The 24,134-nt window shown below is 35.4% G+C and overlaps 2 protein-coding genes across 6 annotated transcripts; both read right to left on the minus strand.

Annotated features, from left to right (window-relative positions):
• Positions 1-2,619: 2,619 nt before the first annotated feature.
• Positions 2,620-14,276, minus strand: LOC130743149 (receptor-like serine/threonine-protein kinase SD1-8). 2 transcript variants are annotated; one of them, XM_057595269.1, is made up of 7 exons: positions 12,713-14,276; positions 12,470-12,586; positions 3,950-4,077; positions 3,643-3,853; positions 3,307-3,544; positions 3,086-3,236; positions 2,620-3,008 (listed from the first exon to the last, which is right to left on the minus strand). In XM_057595269.1, the coding sequence occupies exons 1-7, from the start codon at positions 14,019-14,021 to the stop codon at positions 2,700-2,702; spliced, it is 2,463 nt and encodes an 820-aa protein (XP_057451252.1). In that variant the 5' UTR covers positions 14,022-14,276; the 3' UTR covers positions 2,620-2,699. The 2 variants fall into 2 exon arrangements, with proteins under 2 accessions (XP_057451252.1, XP_057451253.1); XM_057595270.1 differs by lacking the exons at positions 3,643-3,853; positions 3,950-4,077 and having other exon boundaries at positions 12,713-14,271.
• A 3,917-nt stretch (positions 14,277-18,193) lies between these two features.
• On the minus strand, positions 18,194-23,888 carry LOC130743152 (G-type lectin S-receptor-like serine/threonine-protein kinase At4g27290). 4 transcript variants are annotated; one of them, XM_057595275.1, is made up of 7 exons: positions 22,500-23,888; positions 22,257-22,373; positions 19,688-19,809; positions 19,408-19,594; positions 19,030-19,267; positions 18,802-18,952; positions 18,194-18,724 (listed from the first exon to the last, which is right to left on the minus strand). In XM_057595275.1, exons 1-7 carry the CDS (start codon positions 23,791-23,793, stop codon positions 18,419-18,421), a joined length of 2,415 nt encoding a protein of 804 aa, XP_057451258.1. In that variant the 5' UTR covers positions 23,794-23,888; the 3' UTR covers positions 18,194-18,418. The 4 variants fall into 4 exon arrangements, 3 of the variants coding, with proteins under 3 accessions (XP_057451258.1, XP_057451257.1, XP_057451259.1); XM_057595274.1 differs by having other exon boundaries at positions 19,384-19,594; XR_009021357.1 differs by having other exon boundaries at positions 18,654-18,724; positions 18,802-18,869; positions 19,384-19,594.
• Between the last annotated feature and the right edge of the window lie 246 nt (positions 23,889-24,134).

Consider the following 24,134-nt stretch of genomic DNA (forward strand, 5'->3'; position numbering starts at 1 on the left):
TGTCTACTCCGACAATCATAGTTCAAAGGAACTATTACACTCGACCATAAAGAGTATATTTCACTTGGAACTAAATCATTCCAAGAATTTCGTCATGTCGAAACCATGCTGAAAAATTATGGTGTAACTTCCATGTTGACTTTCTCCGGAAGTTCATCAGCAACCAACATAGCCGCAACACACACCTTGCATCAATGTCAACCAATGCCCGTGTGCTATCACAACACACATTGCATCCATGTTAGCCAATGCCCATGTGCTATCACCACACATCTTGCATTAATGTCGATCAATGCTCGTGTATCACCTGGACAATTACATGTCCACCTTGTGTGGTCTTGATTGCCTCAACCATCCATAACTTGCATTAAGTCAAAATACAATCTCTCTATTACAGCACTGCGATATACCAACTGTAAACCGTGCACCAGGTTGGTTTATGAGAGAACCTTCCAAAACAACACTTTCACAGTATCATTGTGGCTCCAAGCGGAAGCTATCCTCAAAGTCGTCACATGGTCGAACCATCAGCTCTGATACCAGTTGTTAAGAAATTGCCATAGAGAGATAGAAACAGAGACACAATCACAACACAAGAATATAACGTGGAAACTCCAAATACGGAGAAAAACCACGGACGTTGTCTAAACTGACAACCAGAGAATAAACACTATGTGAAAATTGTTACAACACACAGACATTTCTCTCAACCACCCCACTAACACCCAATACACACACTCACACACTCCAAAGCTATTATTTGAACAACATCTCACAACACTCTAAGACAAGAGTATAAGAAAAACAACAGATAATAGCTTAAAGCATGAGAAGCTACATTTTGCTGAAATTACTCTCTAGCGTAGGATGAATTTCCTTCAACCTTGCACTCCTATTTATAGGTGCAATGCAAGTATTAATTCTCCCAATGCTAGCTACCAATAGCTTCTCCAATTTCAACAAATGCAGCACCGTTCCTTTACTTTCATGCCACTTTGGTTTCAACCTCTTTGACTTTTAATGGCATAACATTAACGTTGGGTGGGTGGCAGTTAAAATAGTACATTTGACTAACAAATTGTTCTTGTGAAAAAGAAAATACATCATTGGAATTAAGCATAATAGTTTATTTTATAAAGAATATTAGTTTCCTTGGTTTGTGTGATTTTATCAAAGTTCTTTTTATAAAAAGGACCGGGAGGAGTATATGTCAGTGTTTTGTGAAATTTGAGGCTTAAAATATGTTCGAGATCCTTGAGGTTGTAAGAGGAATTAAGTTGGGTACTTGAAAAAAATTTCCTTAAAATGTCATCCTTGTAAATTTGTTTTAATCAAATTAAGGACAAAGTGTTTTTTATGATGATGTGTCACGAATTGAATCCAATCATCACCTCCATATCACTTCCATGATCCTACTGTGTTATTTTAAATTCCTACATGTTATTTTAATTTTTTTATTTGCCCCCTTCCTCCTCCCATCCATCACCACCTCATTAACCATCAAGAAAATATTGTACATAAATTAAATAATTCTCAAACCTAAAAAATGAACCTCAAACTCAAACCCCTCATCTTCTTCCTCTTCAACGCGATGAGTTTTCTTCAGAAGCTCTGGATGAAACGCTGGCGAGACCCGCACCTGAAATGGGTCTGGGCAAGCTCCTCAAGTACAACTCCTTTTTTCGACGGCGGCGACCAAACTCATTTTCCCACATCTTAATTAACTAATTATTTAAAAGGTAGGGGTTTGACCTCTCTCTTTTAATTTAGATCCAGGGCTCATATGGGTGGTCGTTTCTCTACCTCCTTGTGCGGCGGCAATCCCCTCTCTTGATCCTCTGCTACTGTTTCTTGGATCCTCTCTTCTTTCACATTCATTTTTTTCAAGTATGTTGTGAAAACAGGGATAATATGGTTTTTTTTTTCCTTTTTTTTATATTTTTTTATCTCTTTGAGTCTCCTTTAGTGCTTTTAGTCTTAGTTGTGTCATTTTATGTTTTCAACATCATTATTTGCATTTTAGTCATGTTAGTAATTTATTGGACTTTTAGTCCGAAGGTTTTAGTCTATTTAGTTTTAGTCCCTGGTCTAGAATGTTTGAGCAATTGAGAGCATAATCAGTGAGTTTTTATGAGCTGAATGTGATATGAACTTCCATGGCTTGATGTGGATTATTTGATGTTTTGTGGTTACAAATAGGGGTGTTCGCGGTTCGGTTTGGACCGGTTTTAGGTGAAACCAAAATCCGATCCAATAAAAATTCATTGGTTAGGTTTCGTTTGATTGTTAGCAAAAAAAATTCCAAAATCGAACCAAGCCAAATCGATGATGAACGGTTTGGGTCGATTTGGTTCATCGGTTTCACAACTTCATTTTTTTGTCAATATCAATTTCACAACTTTAAATATATAGCAAACACATATGATTCATAACTTAATAATGCATAAAAATGCCAAATCAATAACTCAATCATATGAGTAATTTTGATGGATAAATTTGGAAGATGACCACTTTTATTGGTAAGAAGTTTGAGTTCATGTTTCTTTTTTTTTCCTGCAATGTTTTTTGACCAAAATTATTCAACAAGAATAATAATAATTTCCTCACGCAGAGCATACATGAATGGAAATGAGCCAGTTTTATTCAGGCGTTTGTTGGTGTGCTTGTAATTCTTATGCATTTATGTCATATGTGAATATTCATCGAGGACCAAATGAAGAAAATGTTACGTCATATGCTAAACTTCTATCCCTTCGACTCCTACGTAGACATGAATCAGGTGATGAAATATTACTATAAAAGAAACCAGGTTCTTTAGGCTCCTCTAGTTCCATCTCACTCTCTAGCATTAGCATCACAGAGGTCATGGTAGGCCTATCGTTTGGGTTTTGTTGTACGCACAAGAGACCAACATGCATAAAACGCAATACTTCCGAAACAACATATGAGTTTTCAATGTTTGAGTCAATTAACTCTGATGCTCTACCCTCTTTCCACAATGTCCAAGCCTGAATCAGGAAAGAAGTTAGTAATTTATTATAATGAAATTTAACATATGTGACCTAAAATTAAATTAAATACTTACCTGACCAACAAGGTTAAGATTGTCATCTGTGTGATAGTATGCTTTATTTCTTATGCCACATATGATCTCTAACAATAGAACACCAAAACTGAAAACATCGGATTTTGCTGAATAAATCCCTTTTGCAACATACTCCGGAGCCATGTACCCACTGCAAGAAACCATTATAAATAAAACTATCACATATATAATAACAAAATGTTTAATAGTCAGACACTCACTAAGTCCCAATTATTCTCTTTGTGTTTCCTTCAGTTTGATCTCCTCCAAAAGTTTTGGCTGTTCCAAAATCTGATATTTTGGGATTTAAATCTTGATCAAGTAAAATATTACTAGCTTTGAGATCTCTGTGGATAATCCGCAATCTGGAATCTTGGTGAAGATACACAAGCCCTCTACATATTCCACAAATTATGTTGAGCCGTTGAGGCCACTTTAGCAATTTACCCTTAATATTACCTGTTTTTCACATAAAATACATTCAAGTTTAGTATAGAAGACATCATTAATGATAATAATCAGTAATGTAATATACTAAGTTTCTTGATTTTTCATACCAAAAATGAAAGAGTGTAGGCAACCATTTCCCATGTATTCGTAAATCAAAATTCGTTCTTGTCCTTCAATGCAACAACCTAGAAGCCTTACAAGATTCCGGTGTTGAAGTTGTGCAATTAGTTTCACTTCAGTTATGAACTCAATCATTCCTTGACTGGATAAGCTTGAAAGTTTTTTCACGGCTATTTCTTGACCATTTGTTAATTTTCCCTACATAATGGCATTCATGAGTCAATGCTTTCATATGTTATTCATACTACTTTCTAGTTGTTTTTTAGTGCCAATAATGTTGGAATGTTGATTTACCAAATATACTGGTCCAAAACCACCTTCTCCAATCTTTTTGTTCATCGAGAAGCCATTAGTGGCTGCAGCAATTGTTGTTAGATCAAACAATGGGAGATCTATATCAGCCATATGTCTTTGAGCTCTTTCTATAAAATGGAGAAAACCAAGAAAAAATGAAAAAAGTTAAAACAAATTAAATTGTTCGTTTAAAACAAAATAAGTGGTAAAATGCAAGTGTTGTCTATTTAAGAAGGAAATAATAAAAGGTATATATATTTTCCCAAACTAAAGTGTAGGTATATGGGGAACAACTACATGCATATGGATACTCAATAGATATATGGGGAAAAACATCCATGTAATGTCAATTGTATAAGACTTACTTGACACCTTATTTTTAGTTCATACATAAAAGATGATAACTTAGATTGCAGGTTTAATTTGTGTAAAGCAAGTTTATATGGTGATCGAATATGTGGCAAGGTTGTTTTAATCAAAGACTAATATTACAAGGTTTTTCCTTTTTAGGATCAAATAATCTACTACTTCTTATTCGTGAGTTCTCATTTTACTGTAGCTAAAAGACCTCCAATTGTGTTGCGCCAAGTGTCCTGCTTTGCTGACCTTGCCTTATTTTTTTTCAACCGAAATATGTAAAACGATTTTGTTTTTTCATTTTCATTGTTTGTCCTTACATGTGACGAAACCTAGGTTGCGTTCGTGTGTGAGCTCCGTTCAGCGCCGCCACCGCCTCCTCTTTTCCCATAACCACCGCACCACATCCTCTGTTCCCCACACCCACCACCACCGACCACCTCCACTCAGCTCTATTCAGCTCCGCCACCAACCACCTACTAATATATTCTTCTATACTGAATAATTTCCATTATGGTGCAAATTGCACATGCAAACATTCAAGCTTATGTCTTTAACTGATAAGTTTGTTTGTTAGCATCTTGCTGTTATACATTATTGTTCTTTCATCACAGTACTAGGAGGCTAATTTATTTCTCAATCCACAATCATTCTGATCTAAATCCAGTTGTTTTTAGTGTGATTTCAGTTGAGGTTCTAATTTGATTTTTTCGGTGCTTTTATGATTCTATGGTTTTTTTTTACGCTAAGTAATTCTATTGCCCTCTATTATCTTTTCATTTCATGTGAGAAATTTTTTTAGAAGCCTTTGTGGGATTGTGAAATCTTCATTTTTTCTATGTTATCACTATTTTCATAGCAGTGTTGCTATGACTAACCAACAAACTTTGACAATGTGCTAGACTGCTCACAAGGTATCTCAACAACTTATTTTGAGGTACTTAGGCATGGTTTTTCAATTTCTCAAAACTTAACAGCCCAAGAAAATGGATTCATCTTTGGATGTTCTAGTAATACATATACTAGGCTCAAATAACATCCTTCTTTGGATAAAACTTTGTCTCATCCTTCATGTCTTCCCTTCACTCCACCCAAACTATATTCCTCTAGAAAAGCATGCCAAAATTATGGTGGACAATCAAATGAGGGTAAGACCTCTAAACATGTGTGAGATTCCATATTGAGAGAAAGAGAAGAAATTGTCTCACATGATTCGTAGAAGTTTTAGACATTCTTGAGTTGAAAAAACCCATGTTCATGCCTTTGTCTTTTCTTTTTGAAAACAACCCTGTAGTTGTTTTGTTTCTAAAATAACTAGTCAGCTGAATTCTTCACATCTCTGCCATTTTTTTTTTCTTCTAAAATATAACATATGTAAGAATTTCATCAATTCAAGCTATTAAAAATGTCAAAATTGGGTCATGGCCTCATAATTCCGAAAATTTTGCAATTTTTTTAATACTGGTACGTAACATTTTTTGTTTATACGTTTATTTTATTAGAGCTAAATACGATAAAATACATTTTCTGATGTAAAAAAAAATGATAAAATATCTTATATAAGAGATATTCATGTATATATTGAGAGGGGTTGATTCTCAACACTATATATCTATATATGCTTAAATACTCTGGAGGTCCCTGAAATTGTCACCCGTGCGAAAATAAATCCTTGAATTTTTTTTTTCCGATTCCGAATCCCTGGAATTTTTTTAATCAAAATAGGTCCCTACTCGTGTTTTCAGCTTATGTGACTTAATTTTTGCTGAGTCATTTATTTCACGTGTCTTTTATATATATTTTTAAATACACATTAATTTAAAAAATAAAATTAAACATTTAAAATTAAAATCTTATTAACCTAATTAACCGTAAATCTAATTACACATGGATTTTTAATTAAAAAAAAATTCTGAATTTTTCTTTGACACTGAAGCCAGGGAGGGCTGAAATGATGTGTAATAAAAATATTAATTAAAAATCCATGTGTAATTAGATTTAGGGTTAATATGGTTAATAAGATTTTAATTTTAAATTTAAATGTGTAATTTTATTTTTTTAATCCATGTGGATTTGAAAAAAAATATAAAAGCCACATGGAATAAATAACTCAGCAAAAATAGAAAATGACATTAGTGATAGAAAAAATGGCGGTTAATTTATATGATATGACATCAATGATTATATAACTCATTCTGAATGATAACTCAAGTTGTAAGAGCTAGTAAACATATAGGTTGAGTGAGAGAAGTCCAGGGATCAATCCTTGGTAAGTGAAATTTATATTTTCGATGTACAAAAAAAAAACTCATGTGTTTATCACATAATTAGCGTGAGCGAATTGTTGAGCATATTTATATCCTATTACTCCTAAACCATGAGAGAGTAAACTTTCATTCTTATGTAACATGTTTTTCTCAGTGGCCTCTCCTCCTTATTTTTCTTTGGCCTTTAATTCCCAAGCTTTTAGGGTGTGTTTGGTAGAGGGAGACTTGCAAAGAGAGAGATGTAGAATAGGGAGATTGTAAAGAGAGAAGTCAATCACCCTTGTTTGGTAGCTACACATATTGTGAAGAGAGAGGTTTTTAGCGCGGGTCTCACTCCTTTTTTTCCTCTCTCCAATTTGAGAAGAGATAGCATGTGGATGATGTTTACTTTTTGATTTCCTATTTTATCCTTGTCTGCTCTCTCTCTCTCCAAGGCCTTGGAAGTTGTACTCCCTCCATTCCTAAATATAAGACCTATTCCAAAAAATTGCGCTTATTAAGAAAGCACTTAATGTGACTAATTAGTGTATTGGTTTTTTAAAAATGCATACATTCTTCCCTATTTACCATTTGTCATTTTCTCTCACTAATAATCATTGCATTCATAGTTAGTTGGAATAGTAGTAATTAATGGTAGGTGGTAACTTTGGAATTGAAAACATGCAATTAATGTGAGGGGTGAATATGGAAGAGTACAAAACCTTTTGCTAGATTTTTGTAAGAGGTCTTATATTTAGGAACATGAAAATTTTGAAACTATGCTTTATAATTAGGAACGGATGGAGTAATTTTTTTCTTTTGTTGGACAACATAGTCTTTTTCTAAAAATTAAATATTTTAGTTTTTTAATTTATATTATTCACCTCATTCTTTCTCTCATCTCTCTTTCATCTCTACTATACCAAACAATCAACAAATCCAGTCTATTTCTCACATATTTATCTATACTCAACTTCTCTTTTCTCTATTTCTCTATTCTCTACCAAATACTCTATTCTATAGAGTGTTAGAGTTGCCTTTAATTTCTTATTCCTTTTAGATTCTTCTAATCTATGTCTTTTCCAAGATATTATCTTGTGTTGCCATTTTTTCGTACACACGACTCTCTAGTGTATGAGGATTATTTTGCATATTATTTAATGTCCTTTTATGATGATGAAAATCTTTTGATACGCCCCTTATTTGTGACACTAAGTTTTGTATTTCCCTTATCCTCCTTATTTCCCATATCATGTGAGAGGAGTGTGTTACTGTGAGAGGTGAGAGGAGCTGAGATTAACCATCAGATCCTATAAACGGTCCAGATGCAATTTCAGGTAAATCATTCCTCGTCAATATCCTTTATACTATTTTTTTAATCCCACGCGCTTTACCTCTCACATGCCTTCAATTTCCATTTTCTCCGTTCATCCCTGTTCTGGCTCACGTCTCTATCTTCTCGCACTCACAAAATTTTCTCTTCCCTTCGAATCTGGCACTTATTCTGATAGGGTTTGGTAAACATGGATGCACCTTCACTCCTTCTGAATCCTGCCACCGATTAGAACCCCATTGACAAGGGCCAATCACCATAGCCATCCAACCCGTAACCAAACCAGATCCTTCTCCTGGGTCCCAAACCAAACTCTCCTTCATCAACTAAGCCAGAAAGTAACCCCAACACACAGATTCGAAAACCAGAACCATTGCACCTTCGATGTGTCTCTTCCAAAACATCCACCACGAAATGGGACGACGCCACCCATGCATCTTTAGACCATCATCACCACCATTATCATTCCATCTCGTCGTTCATCTCGAACCCAACGAGTCGCACCGTTGAAGCTCCTCTATCATATTGGGAAGGGATCAGAAAAATTAGGGATTTTGAAGGTTGATTTCATTGGATCGGGAATTTGATCAGGGTATGGACCAAGGCGATGGGGGTTTTGATCAGGGTATGGTGGTTTGGGCGACGGCCGATGGGGATGCACTTGGGTTTTGATGGAAGTGTGTGTTTCGATGGTGGTGGCCTTGCGCCAGTGCCCGCGGCGGGCGGTGGTTGCCGGTGCTGGGGATTCCAATGGGTAGCAATGGCAGATGCAAGAAAAGGGAGGAAGATAAGGTTAACTTGCAGGAAAGAAAGAGATATGGGGAGTTGGGTTTGGCACCCCACCTATGGGGCTTGGCACCCCACTTTATCAAATACGGAATTTAAAATTCCGTATTCTTCCTATTGAATACGGAACTTAAAATTCCGTACTGTATTTAAGCATGCGTGTCACATTTTCAACCACTCATTATATACTAAAACAGATACGGAATTTTATTTTTCGTATTGATACGGAACTTTAAATTCCGTATTTAATAAAGTGGGGTGCAAAGCCTAAGGGGTGGGACACCAAACTCAATTCCCGAGATATGCGAGTGCGTTTGAGAAAAAGCAACATGTGAAATTTTTTAAGTGATATTGAATCTGAACCGGTTATATTAATCAAACGGTTATTATTATACCCTCTCATTTCTCACAGTAAGAAACTTCTCTCACTTGATATGACCATACATATATATATATATATTTGGTGAATGTTAACTTACTCCCACTTAATTTTGTGAATGAGTAAGTTAGCAATAAAACATTTTCCTTTAAATAAAAAAATCATTTTTTTTACGTTCAAGACAGTTTTAATTCTGGGTACTTATATAATTTTTATTTTTAATTCTAAAAAATCAATTTTCTCTCTCCTTCCACCTCCCACTTTTCTCTGCAATCAATTTTCTCTCTCCTTGTAACCTCTAAGACCATATACAATGGTTCAACAAAAAATGTTTTGTTTACCCTTTTTCTACCCCATTTTTTCTCTTCCCAACACTCCACATCATCTTCTCTCTCCAATTTAACAAACTCTCAATAATTACCCACTCCAATGGTTTTACTTAACTCTCAACACCCTACCCCACCACTCACCCTATCCCACCACTTTTTTATTTCACATTTTTATTTAATTTAATATTTTTGTTTTTATAATTACATAAAATTACAATTATCGATTTAAATTAAATTAAAACAATTAACACTTAACAAATTTTTTTTAAATATAGACTATAATTTTGGGTGTTGAAATGGTAATTGTTGGGATCCATTTCAATACAAATGTTAATAGATAGATAAATAAGATGGTGAGAGAGATAATAAGAGAGTGAAAAAACTTGGTTTTTTTTCTGTGTCCAAATCAAACGAACCAAGTCTCTATTTATAGAGAAAAAAAAATCATGAATTTTGGTATAAATTTTTTTTCCATAAATTTTTTTTTGATGAAATAATTGAGTTCAAAAGATAAGGGAAAACGAAATCCGGAGAAACGAATCAGAGGCAGACACGTGGCAGGGGAGGAGAAAAAGTCGTTTCTCTCTCCACGCGCCTTGTCTCCGCGTGTAGCACACGCGCATGCGAGGGCCATTTAGAGGGCGCCACGTGGCGTCCCTCTCTCCTCTCAACTTTGTTGAATTCCTTCAACATTTCAGCCATTCCTCTCTCCTCTCAACAATCCTCAACAACCATTATACCTATTCAACAATCCTCAACACTCCTCAACATCAATTAACCACTACCATTGTATATGGTCTAACCCTTCTGCTTCTCTCTTTTCATCAGAGTGAAACGATTTCACTCTTCTCCATTATCACTCCACTTTTCCTTTCTCCACCATTGCCCCAATACCTTGTTTAATATATCTGAAGAACAATTGGCAACCATGAATTCATGTAAGTATTTTATTCTTTGTCTCTTTTTTCTTGCTGTTTCGTCTTTTTGTTTTGTCGTTTTTTCCCTTGTTTTCTTCTTTTTTCTAATTATGTCTAATTCTGAAATGTTTCTATTCGTGTTGTCATTTGTTAATGCTTGTGAAGGTTGCGTCAACCTTTTTTTTTTTATAGGCAAATGTTAGTTGCTAGAAATGTTAGTAAATTAATCCCTCTTACGGGTTTGAACCCGGGACCCTTCACCCTTCACCCCACTCAACCCTTATGTCTATAGCTCTTACCACTTGCGCTATCCTTCGGGGACGAGTTGCGTCAATCCTGAAATGTTTCTATTCATGAAGAAATTGGGGGAAGAAGAGAGAGTTGAACATAAATCAAAGTTGGAAATATAATGATGAGGGCGAAATTCTATTTTTTAAATTAAAAATTGAAACCGAAAATTACATTACTACCCTGCACTTTAAGTTGACTTTAATAAGAGAGTGATAGGTTTTTTGTCCAAAAGAAAAGGTGTTGGTTGTTAATTTACTCCTTCTAAAAACAAGTGGAAGTAAGTTAGCATTCTCATATATATATATATATATATATATATATATATATTAGGTTAGTCACCATGGTGCTTCCTTACGGAGAAAGGCCTAGTGCTTAACTTAATTGTATAGCACAAGCATAGGAATCCTTATTCCTTTAGTTTTGTAAGATGATATGATTGCTACTAGACTTCATGTTCTTGTTTCTTGTAATATGTAAAACGAAATCCCCTCTCTCGAGTTAGCGATGAGGGGTGTGGTTTATACCCTGTTCATTATATATGTTATGTCTTTAATTCAGTTTCCATCGTGTTTCCCTTTTGTATGCTTAATCATATATATATGGTGTAATCAACTCCTTGCGGGGCAATATTAGTTTATGGGAAATGGCATAGAGAATTGATTTTGGTGCGCTCATAATGGAGGTATTAGGATTAGTTCATGATTTGTTCCATTTAACTATAATTAGATCAAGAAATTAAATATCTCTTTAGTGCTTGTTTCGTTTGTCTTTTGTTCGTTGATCCGGTAACTCTGTAGCTGATTACTTGGCTAAGAACTCCTTAAGATATCCCAACTGCGTTTGGATTGAGGAGGTTCCCCCGGATTGTTTTGGTTTGGTCGCGTCTGATGTAACTGCCTCTATGACTTCTTGATTTTCATATATGTTTTCCGTTAAAAAAAAAAAAAACAAGAGAAAAGGCCTAAGTAAGGTTTTCTTGGTCTTTTTACACACTCATGTACACCCCGTCATAGACTCTCTTATGTGAGGTTCATCAACGGGTCAAATTATGGTATCCGCGATATTGTTAAGTTCCACGACTACTTTAACTTTCTAGAGATTTCACCCCAAAGTAATTAAGGTGGAGTAGCAATTAAAAAGGAAATGGATATTTTCTACTTGAAAAAATAATCATTCTTCAAATAATTTTTCTTCCAAGTGAAAATAGAATAAAAGATGAGTTTTTTTCTAGCCGAAAGATTTTAAAGCTAATTAATGATAATAAGGACCCTATAGATGGTAAGGACTTCAAGAAGTCCAATTCCATTCCTTCCACTTCAGCCCCAAGGGGAAGGAATAACTCCAACGCTAATAAGGCGAAATTCAAAATTAAAGCTAATTTTGGCTTAGCATTAGCATCAGAGCTCGCGTGGACGTTTGGAGGTAGCGGCATAGGTTTGGTCTATTTGGATGAGGCTAAGTAGATGCTAGAACCTTGTCAAGAAGGCTGCCACTAATTTTTAAACCTTGCAAATGTTGGTTGGCAATGCAAATCAGCTAGATGAAGGGATTTAGTTATGTACTCTTTGTTTGAGGGGCTGAGTTAATTTGAGGGGTATTGTGTTGGTAGAACAACACTCAAACTCGTGTTTCTCTACAATACCCTACATCCCTTATCCTCTCTATTCTCGGTTACAGGAACCAACATCAAGTTGATCACTGTTAGTTGAGTTATATGCTAGGAGACTAGGAGTGTACGTAAAAAAGTAATTTCACATGCATCATTTTCAAGCCTAATTGAAAAATAATAGATCTTCTTCACGACAAATAATAGAATTTTCTAAAATCTATACAAAATTGTGTGGTTCTCAATTTAGTAAGAGTTTGAGATGAATAAACTTACCAACAATCTTCCTGCGGACTCTCCAAACAAAATAAAGACAAGGTAGAAGCAATCCACAAATTGAAGCAATGGTGATATAAATTGTAATCATTCGTTCACGCCTGCTGTGTTCAGTCCCTTCAAATTTAATTTAATAGGAAAAAAAACAGAAAGCGAATAAAGTTAGAAGAGACCTAGTATATTCAAATGGGAAGATTAATGAGCAAAGGATGGTTGACTAGCTAAAATTTATAAAGCATTTACCTAACATTGAGGTAGGCATCCGAATATAAAGATCTTGGCCTCCATCATCAAACTGTCTTATGTCAATTAGATCGCCAAACCACATGACACAACCACGACCTCCACCATTTATGTTTGAATTTGTGTAAGCCATACAAGAGCAATTATTCAAGCACTTGTCTCTGCATTCCTCAAGACCCATGGTCTCATTCAACGATGCATGTGATGTATCCGGAACTTTAAGGCCACCAAATTTGATAAACCCATCTTTTTGCGTCCCATTGTTGCAGCTTAATGGTTTATCTCGGACACACCCTCCACTCCAATCGGTTAATGTCCATGCTTGTGGTGACTTTGGAGTGAACCCCTTGATACATTGGCACATTTGTCCTCTTTTAATTATGCATTTCCCATAGGCTCCACAAAGACCATAAGTGTCACACTTGTCTTTAGGAAATGACCGATATGTCCTCCAAATTTGATCTTGTTCAACCCACACATAGCGAATTACAGTGGCTTGGTTCAACACTATAATTGAGATGACCGGGTTGGTTGTGTTGTAGCTATACCTGTAGAAACTCTCATCTTTGTTGGTGACAAACTCATAGCGATTTTGGAGAGGATCAGTAGAAGTTGTAAGGTATCTTATTTCTGGCACTCCACTAGGATTTTGGCCATTGAATGGTCCAAAACGGGACAATTTTATATTTGTTCCCTTCATGATGTAATATTCAGGATAATTATCATGGTGTAGTAAACCCCATGAAAATTCACTAGGGGATGGATCTTGTGGACTCTTCCATGATGTTATTTTCCAATCATGTCCCAATTTTAAGCTTCTTCCCAATTTCATCCCTGGCAGCAATGTGTCGGACGGATAGTCAAAGCTCTGCCACAAGTACCCTTGTCGGTCATTCCCCACCACAAGATTGCCACTATCCAATAGCACAGCCACTGAATTGTTATTCAGTGCTTGTTCCTGAATGTTTGTGAACCACACGACAGTGTCATCTTGTGTGAGGACGAGGTTGCCTGTCATGTTCACAGTTAACATGATGTCCTTTGAACCGTTGACTGGGTTGGCTCTGTTTGCAACCCAAACGACTTTCCGAACAGGGATGTTCTTGAACCAGATGCCGAGGTATGTTTTGATAGAGTTACCGTCCGGGCGGAAGAAACCGAGTTCAAAGGTTCCATCTTTGGACACCAAGGTTTTGCCATTGGTGAGGGGTTGTGACAAATGAATGGAGTCAGCTGCTATGGAAAGTTTGTAAGGGAGAAGGAGGAGTATGTAGGTAAGTGTAATTATGAATGTGATAAGAATGTCCATTTGTGTGATACAATTGGTTATTCGGATACAGGGAGATGAGGTATATATCTATATATATATGAATGTATTGAACAATTATATGTTCACATATCACATCTTTACATTATACATTCTATCATCAAATTCATTATACAATTATATGTTCTCGGATGGGTGTACGCTGAGAATATGATATTAGTATGATAAGTAGGTCAACCGGCCTCACATGGCTTTTGGGGCACTGCCTTTTTATTTCTTCAAATTGATTCTTTCTTGGAAAATGCTGAATGGTACCGTACCATTTTTAAGGACACTCAATCAATAATTTTTTTTTTGTCTTTCTCCAACTTGAAAGACACCCTGAATTCAGTCCAATCATTAAACTCTTTGTCCTATTTTGTTTCCTAACAACAAGCAAAAGTTAGATTCTTTTTTGAGTAAACCCTTATTTTAGTTCATGAATGTGTTTACTTATTATAATCTATACTCATCATACTTTAGAAATATACTTTATGGGTCCCTGAATATGTAACCGTCAGTCAAGTTAGTCCTTAATTGAGTTTTTCGTTGGCACCTCAAACGGAAAAGTCCAAATGGCTAATTTTTCCCACTCAAGCGTCATACAAGGCACGTTTTCTTTTTCCCTACTAAAAAACATTGACAAACTCGTCCTTGGATTCGTGTCCACGTTTCATTGGTTAAAAAGTCAGGTAAATCAGTCTCTGCCACCTTCATCTAGAAACTAAGTGTCTCTTCCTCTCTTACCCATCATATAAGACACCACAAAAGCTTGGAGATGAGACGGAAGGGGGCTGCAAACCCTAAATTCAAAATCCTCTCATTCATACTTATTTTCTCTTCTTTCCCAATTCTATTTTCTATTTTTATAACATTACTCATATTCACTTTAGAATTTGTTTTGCTTAATTACATCTTAAATTCGCTTAGGTCAAGAGTGAGGTAAAATATAAAAAATAAATTGAGAGAATGAAAAATCAAGAGATATGATGAAAAAATTGAGTTATATGATTAAAAAATTGATGGAATTTTTTGCCATAGATTTTTTAGAATGTTAATAAATCAAATGTTTTTGCTTTTTTTATCAGTGTCCTTTTATTTATTTATTTTAAAAGTTGAATTTATTTCATAGTTTAAAATGTTACAAACAAAGCAACACCTTGCGCTAGAAACAAACAGACAGAACAACAAGAAAAAGAGAACAATTACTAAGTCTATGAAGCCACAACAAAAGGAGAAAAGACTAGGAAATAAAAGACATAAACGAAAGCCTAGCAAATAGCAGAAAAGGGCGCCATAAGCCAAGACTCGAAGAGCAGCAGGAAGAGCAACACTGGAACTTTGTCAAACCGCAAATAATCCCTGGAACGAAGCCACAATAGGGGGGGGGGGGACTTCTAACAGTGGAGATGTACGATCACAACCTTGTTTTGCCAGGTTGTCTGCAATAGTGTTTGCTTCTCTAAAGATGTGGAAAACCCAGCACAATTCACCTCAGACACTAGGTGGTCAATTTAGGTTGAGATCATTCAACTACAAGTGTAACACCCCACTTTTCGTTATTATGTTATTTATTATTTTAGTTTAATTATTAATATGCTATATGGTAATTTGATAATTTATGTGATTTAATTAGATGATTATGTGATTTAATTAGATGATCAGATCATTAAGTGATTTTATTACATAAAATAAGTTATTATATGATATAGATAATAAGAGTTTTAGGTTTTAAGTGAGTAGTTGAGAGTGGGGTCCATTGTAAGACTATTTAAGGGTTAGGAGTGAATTAGAAAGAGAGAAATCAGAATTTGAGAATTGGAGAAGTTAGCAGACAAAGAGAACACGTGAAAAGCAAGGAGAGAAGAAAACCTAGAGTTGATCTTCAAGAAGAAAAAGGTCTAGGAGGCTTTGTACCGGTGTCATAGAAGGTAATGGTTTGAATTTACCTTGTATAATTGTAGAATAACAGAGGTTGAGTTTAACATGAAGGAACCCCCAACTTCTTTGAAAATTCAGAACTGAGAGACTGTGTTGAGGGTTAACATGTGGTGAGCAAAATTAATTTTGAGCGAAATTGAGGTTCTGGGGAAAATTGGGTTCTGTTCTGCCCGCAGATACCCTGTCTGTGCTGTAGAGCGCATAACTCTCTCTACAGAATTCCTAAGTGAGTGAAACCAATTTTGTATGAAAGCTAACTCATAAGGTTATGTTGGGTAATATTTTCATAATTTTTGGATTTCTGGTTTAGTACCAAAATTATCTGCAAGTTCATTATGTTTCTGCCCGCAGACACCCTAGCAGCCTATGTTGTAGAGAGCATAACTCTCTCTAAAGAATTCCGAATTGAGTGAAACTAATTTTTCATGAAAGCTAACTCATAGGGTTATATTGGGTAATATTTTCATAATTTTTGAATTACTGGTTCAATACCAGAATTATCTGCAAGTTCATTCTGTTTCTGCTCGCAGACACCCTAACAGCCCGTGCTGTAGAGAGCATAACTCTCTCTAAAGAATTCCAAATTGGGTGAAACCAATTTTGTATGAAAGCTAACGTATAAGACTATGTTTGGTAAAATTTTCATAATTTTAGGACTGCTCGTTTAGTACCAAAATTATCTGCAAGTTTGCTATGTTTCTGCTTATTTCTGTGATTGATTTTGGAACTGGTTCTGGTAATTGATATGAGACATTTGATGACTTTGTGTTGCTAGTTTTTCGGTGGAATAGTGAATGATTTGATAATTATATTGAAGTGTTATTTTGTGCAATTTTGGTGTGATTTCCGTTATGGAATTTGGTGAGAAAATATGTTATATATTTGGGGCTGGAGTGGTCTCAAATTGCATGTTTAAATTTATGAGTTTTTGCACGAAATACACTTCATTTATTCAAGAGGCAACGTGTCAGTTTTCATCGGAAAACTGAGGTTTGTCCCAGAACTGGCGTGTTTCTGGAAGTCTAGAGTGGACTTCATTGGTGGTTAACTGTCTGGAGTGGACGCTGTGATACCGCTAAGGTTAACAATTGGTACCACATGCATACATTAGAGTCTCACACACTAAGTTTCACGTTTTCAGTGGTTTTATGTGTTTGGTGAATTGTTGGTGAATTGTTTTGCTGTTGTGGTAAAGTTGAATTATTATTCTTCTTAAAGCTTATAATTTTCCGAAACATTAATAAGAATTGTGAAACTGTCTTGAGATAAAATATTATAATCACTCAGATTTTAAAGAAAAGGTGAAGAGTTTATATTGTAGAATCTGAATTGCTTACTTGCTCTTTGTTATGTTGTATTTTATACAATGTAAGTTCTTACCCTTCTGTTAGAATGATGTTCTTTGCGACATCGCTCAGGTACTGGAGATAGAGATGTGGCTCATGAGGAGTAGCTTCGGAGAGTCTTAGTTTATGTTATTATTATTATTATTATAATAAAATAAGTGTCTTTCTCTGTAATGTAACACTGGGTAGATATTTTACGTTACTTTTACATTTCTATTGAGAGGATTTTATAACCTCTCCTTATGGAAGTTGTTGAATGATTTTCTAAATTATAGCGATGTCGTACTGTTGATGGCCGAAGTGCTTATGAATTTTATTGGAATATCATGGAAGATAAACCTATTTAAATAAGTGATCTTAAGCATCTTAGGATTATCTTGCTGGTTTAGAAATTTTATTGGCATAAATAATTATTTCTTTGAAAAACATATGAACTTATAAATTTTCAAACACAATCAGTGTTAATTTTAATGAGTTTTCGTGAAGAAGTGTAATACTCCCTTGATATGTTTTTTAACTCTGATAAACGTTTTTAAATAAAACAATGGGAAAAAAGGGTTGTTACAACAAGGGTTGAATCGCTCTCCACGATCACGTTTCTGAAGCCATGGTTTTTACAAAATAAGAGGGCATTCATAATTACTTTCAACTCTGCAATATAAGCTCGGGCCGAGCCAACAACGATAGAGAATCTGTCAAGAGTATTTCCATAATTAAGCATCTCTGAAGACCCTCCCCTAACCCCACTAGCTCCGGGGTATCCGCGTGAGGAACTATCCACGTTCAATTTCAAAGAGCAGGGCGGGGGAGGGCACCAATCTACAATACACACCTTTGGGGCCACTATTTGGAGTCTTACCTTTTCAAAATGTTGTGCAAAATCATACATAGAGAAGGGTCGGGGTCGGGAATTCCTTCCACCAAGCTTTAATCCACCACATTATACACATGATTTGAATATTCCATACTCCTCCATATGAGAATTCTTTCTGATTAAAAACTGTGTCATTACGAGCATGCTAGATGGACCAGCACATGGCATAAGGGATGGTTTCCCACAAAAAAAGGGTCGGGTGTATTAAATTGACTCAAAATTGACCCACGAAATTATTTTCATCGAGGACCAAATGAAGAAATTGTTACATCATATGCTAAACTTCTATCCTTCCGACTACTACGTAAATATGAATCAAGTGAAATATTACTATAAAAGAAACCAGGTTCTTTAGGCTCCTCTAGTTCCATCTCACTCTCTAGCATTAGCATCGCAGAGGTCATGGTAGGCCTATCATTTGGGTTCTGTTGTACGCACAAGAGACTAACATGCATGCAACGCAATACTTCTGAAACTACATATGAGTCTCCTATGTTTGAGTCAATTAACTCTGATGCTATACCTTCTTTCCACAATGTCCAAGCCTGAATCACAAAACAATTTAATTATTTATTGTATTGGTATTTGACATATGTGAACTAAAATTAATTTAAATACTTACCTGACCAACTAGGTTAAGATTGTCATCTGTATGATAATATGCTTTATTTCTTTTGCCACATATGATCTCTAACAATAGAACACCAAAACTGAAAACATCAGATTTCACTGAAAAAATCCCTTTAGAAACATATTCCGGAGCCATGTACCCACTGCAAGAAATCATTATATAAAAAGTATCATATATATGTATATATAATAACATGATGCTGTCTAGTTAGACACTTACTAGGTCCCAATTATTCTCTTTGTGTTTCCTTCTGTCTGGTCTCCTCCAAAAGTTCTAGCTGTTCCAAAATCTGATATTTTTGGATTTAAATCTTGATCAAGTAAAACATTACTAGCTTTGAGATCCCTGTGGATAATTCTCAATCTTGAATCTCGGTGAAGATACAGAAGTCCTCTACATACTCCACAAATTATGTGGAGTCGTTGAGGCCACTTTAGCAGTTTACCCTTAATATCATCTGTTTTGTGACATGGTATGAAAGATTGAATATTCAAGTTTAGTATGATGCGTACAACATTATTGTCAATAATCAGTAATCTAACTAATAATAGTAAGTTTCTTGATTTTTCATACCAAAAATGAAAGAGTGTAGGCTACCATTGTTCATGTATTCGTAAATCAACACTCGTTCTTGTCCCTGAATGCAACAACCAAGAAGCTTTACTAGATTTCGATGTTGAAGTTGTGCAATTAGTTTCACTTCATTTATGAACTCAGTCATTCCTTGGCTCGATAAGCTTGAAAGTTTCTTCACAGCTATTTCTTGACCATTTGTTAATTTTCCCTACAAAATGACATTCACGAGTCATGCTTAATGTTGTTCATACTTTTTAATTAGTTGTTTGTTAGTGACAATAATGTTGGAATATTGATTTACCCAATATACTGGTCCAAAACCACCTTCTCCAATCTTTTTGTTCATCGAGAAGCCATTAGTTGCCGCAGCAATTGTTGTTAGATCAAACAATGGGAGATCTATCTCAGCCAGTTGAGATGTTTCTATAAAATGGAGAATCCCAAGAAAAAATAAAGAAAAAAGTTCAAACAAATTAAAATTTTCGTTTGGTAAGAAAATAAAAATGTGAAACATGCTTTCATTTAATACAATTTCTCATAAATTATTGAACTCCAAATCATTTATCATAATTAAGTCCTAATAACATAGAGTAAAGATCCTATATTTTACCTAAAATTCAAATTTTTTAGGTTTGTGAACGTAACCAAAGTACATTAGTACCTAATTTACACCATCACGCTCGGGTAACAAATGATAACAATGTGTCTCAAATTCATTAGGCCTCTGTAAAAAATACTCATCACTAATAGCGTAAAACTCCACTAAATAGGTATGGCCATGAACATAGGTAACTACTAGCAAAAATATGTGGATTTGTGTACTAAAATATATAACTCACCCCATAGAATGTGTGTGTAAGTCTCTAAAATAAAAAAATACAACTAATTCCTATTAATTTGTTAACTACATTTTATAAAACTAAAAAAACATCTAAAGTTAGTAACTTTATGAAATTCCTTTAAAACGAAGCATCAACTTCAAACCCAAAAAGCAGTACAACAAATAGTATTATCATTATTGTCTCAAACTACCATAGTAGACATGACCATGGAACCTTAACTACAAGAATTTGTGAATTCTATTTCAATGATTCTGTTGATAAAACTGTTGATATCGAGCAGAATAATTAGGAATTTGTTATTTTTACTATTTTTAAATACATTTAGGATCTATTTTGTTATAAATTAAGTTAGGATAAATTTGTTATGATTTGTTATTTTAGTTACAATCTAATTCAGTTTAGGATCTTTTAGTTAGGATTTTCTGTTTTTCTTTTTCTATTAAGATTTCTATTTAAGTAGTTGTATGGCATTAGCCAAGGGACAATTTTGGGGATTATTATAAAATGAGGTTTCTCTCAAACTCTGGTGGATTCCAGTTTATTTTCTAGGGTTTTAGTGTTGGCTATCTCCTTTTCTGGTGGATTTCAGAAACCTTTTATTTTTAGGATTTGGCTCAAGTGGTAAGAGTTAGGGACATAAGGGTTGGGTGGGGTGAAGGTTGAAGGTCCCGGGTTTGAACCCGGAAGAGGTATTAATTTTCTAACATTTCTAACAACTAACATTCGCTTATCAGAAGAAAAAAAAAATAATTTGCGCTTACAATTCTAGTACGACTTCCACTGCATGCATCAGTATCTCACCACCTCAATCCACTATACACAAACCTTTGAGGCCATTTTCTGAACCTAACTCTATCTCTTCTCCCTTAAGTGAAACTCCACCTGTTGAAACTCCTTTTCTAGTACAACTCTCTCATTCCTTTGAAAATGATATGATCAAACCTTTACTGAACCCTTGCCAAAGAAATCAAGATCTTTCTCAAGAACTTCTTATTTTGATTCTATCTTTCTATTTGTTTTCTTTCTTGCATGCTCACAATCCACCTTTTTAAATATTGATTTGCTTGAACTTTGTATTTACCCCCCTAGAATTACAATCCTATATTACTTAAGTAATAGAATGCAATTGCTTGCTCAAGATTGCCCATGTGTTTTTTTTGTGCAATAATATATAACTCTGACTATGTTTTTCTTGGTCTTCTTACACCAACTCATGTATATGAAATTCCCTCATGTGAGGTTCATCAAGAGTTTAAATTATGATACTTGTGATATTGGTAATCTCCACAATTACTTTCATCCACACGTAAAGATAATAAAAATGGTGAGTTTCTTGGTCTAGCCCAAAGATTTTAATTTAATCAAAACAAGGACCCTAAAGACCCTGAGGACTTCAAGAAATCCAATTCCATTCCTTCCACTTCAAGCCCCAAGAGGAAGGAATCAAACATTCACTACACTTGAATCACATCGCGACTCGAATAAGGCTAAATTTGAAGCTAATTAAAGCTAACCTATCGTCCACTTAGCGTCAGTATAGGAGCTCACTTGAATGTTCCGATGTAGCGGCTTAGGGTTGGTCAATTTGGCTGAGGATATGCTGATGCTGCACACATGGAAAGACGACTAACGCTAATTTTTGAACCTTATTGTCGGCTTGGCCGACGGAAATGTTAGTTGTTGATGCAAATTAGCTAGATGATTAGTTAGAGTTCTTTATTCTTTTTTTGAGGGCCTTAGAGTTTGTGGGTATCGTGTTGGTTGAACAACACCATCACATGTAGCTCACCCTTCATCCTAGTCCTCTCTATTTCCGGCTATAGGAACCAACATCAAGTCTACCACTCTTAGAAGAGTTATACGTTAAGAGTGTTGAAAAGTAAGTTCACATATACCACATTTTCAACTTTCAAGCCTAACTAAAAAATAATATATCTTATTCCTAACAAATAATAGTATTTTCAGAAATATATAGAAAATTGTGTAACTATTATTTTAGTAAGACGACTAAGAGAAAAATAAACTTACCTGCAACAATCTTCCTGCGAAATCTCCAGACAAAATAAAGACATGGAACGAGCAAGCCACAAATTGAAGCAATAGTGATATGAATTATAATCCTTCTTTCACTCCCGTGGTCAGTCCCTTCAAGTAATAATTTGATAGAAAAAAAAAATACATAAAGTTAGAACCGTGACCAAGAGTTTTCAAATGGGAAGACAAATGAAATAAAGCATGGTTGGCCAGTAGTAACTTCAATAAAGCATTTACCTAACATTGAAGCAGGCATCCGAATGTAAAGATCTTGGCCACCATTATCAAACTGTCTTATGTCAATTAGATCGCCAAACCACATGACACAACCACTACCTCCACCACTTATGTTTGAATTTGTGTAGGCCATACAAGAGCAATTATTCAAGCACTTGTCTCTGCATTCCTCAAGACTGATAGATTCATTTAACAAAGCATGTGTTGTATCAGGAACTCTTAACCCTCCAAATTTGATAAACCCATCTTTTTGCGTCCCATTATAGCAGCTCAATGGTTCATCTCTGACACATCCTTCACTCCAATCGGTTATTGCTAGTGACTTTGGACTGAACCCCTTGAAACATTGGCACATATCTCCTCTGCTAATTACGCAATTCCCATAGGCTCCACAAAGGCCATATGTATCACAATAGTCTCTAGGAAATGACCTATATGTCTTCCAAATTTGCTCTTGTTCAATCCACACATAGGGAAACAGAGTGCTTTGTTTCAATACTATTATTGAGATGACTGAGCTTTTGTTTTGGGTATACCTGTAGAACATCTCATCTTTGTTGACGACAAACTCATACCGATTGCCCAGAAGACGAGTAGATGATGAAGTAGTGTATCTTACTTCTGGAGCTCCACTAGGATATTCGCCATTCCATGGTCCAAAACGGGACAATTTAATCTTTGTTCCCTTCATAATATAAGAATCTGGATAATCACGTAGTGCTAAACCCCAAGTAAAATCACTAGGGGATGGATCTTCAGGACTCTTCCATGATGTTAATTTCCAATCATGACCGGATTTGAAGCTTCTTCCCACTTTCATGTGTGGCAACCATGTGTCGGATGGATAGTCAAAACTCTGCCACAAATGCTCTTCTTGGTTTGTTTCTCCCACATTTCTCACCACGAGATTGCCGTTGTCCAATAGCACCGCCACCGGATTGGTATGTGCTTGTTTTTGAATGTTTGTGAACCAAACTACCGTGCTGTTTTGTGTGAGGACGAGGTTTCCTGTGCGGTTCACTGTTAACATGATGCGATCAGAGCCGATGATTGGTTTGACCCTGTTTGCGACCCAAACGACTTGTCGAACAGGGATGTTCTTGAACCAGATACCGAGGTATGTTCTGTTTGAGTTGCCGTCGGGACGGAAGAAACCGAGTTCGAAGGTTTCATCTTGGGACACCAAGGTTTGGCCATCGGTGATGGATTGTGATAAATGAATGGAGTCAGCTGCTATGGAAAGTTTGTAAGGGAGAAGAAGGAGTATGTAGGTCAGTGTGATTATGAATCTCATTAGAATCTCCAATTGTGTGATACTTGTTTAGGTATAAATCAGAGCTATATATGTCTGCTGCAGTATTGAAAGATTTAACCCACATAACTTGTGGTTCAAACTAGTTTTTTCTTGGAAAATGCTTAGTGGTACCATACCATTCTCAAGAAAACTCACGAATCTGTACGTGGCACTCCTCAATCAACAAATTTGTTATCCTCTCTCTACACAAATTCAAAGACACGATGATTTTAGTCAAACCATGAAAACTCTTTTATGGTTGATTTTGTTTCCTAACAAAGACCTTAGAATAGATATCCTACGCGATGTTGTGACAACAGATTCGACAATCGACTAACAGT

Source organism: Lotus japonicus, chromosome 3 (assembly GCF_012489685.1).
Source record: "Lotus japonicus ecotype B-129 chromosome 3, LjGifu_v1.2".
Lineage (NCBI taxonomy): Eukaryota > Viridiplantae > Streptophyta > Magnoliopsida > Fabales > Fabaceae > Lotus > Lotus japonicus.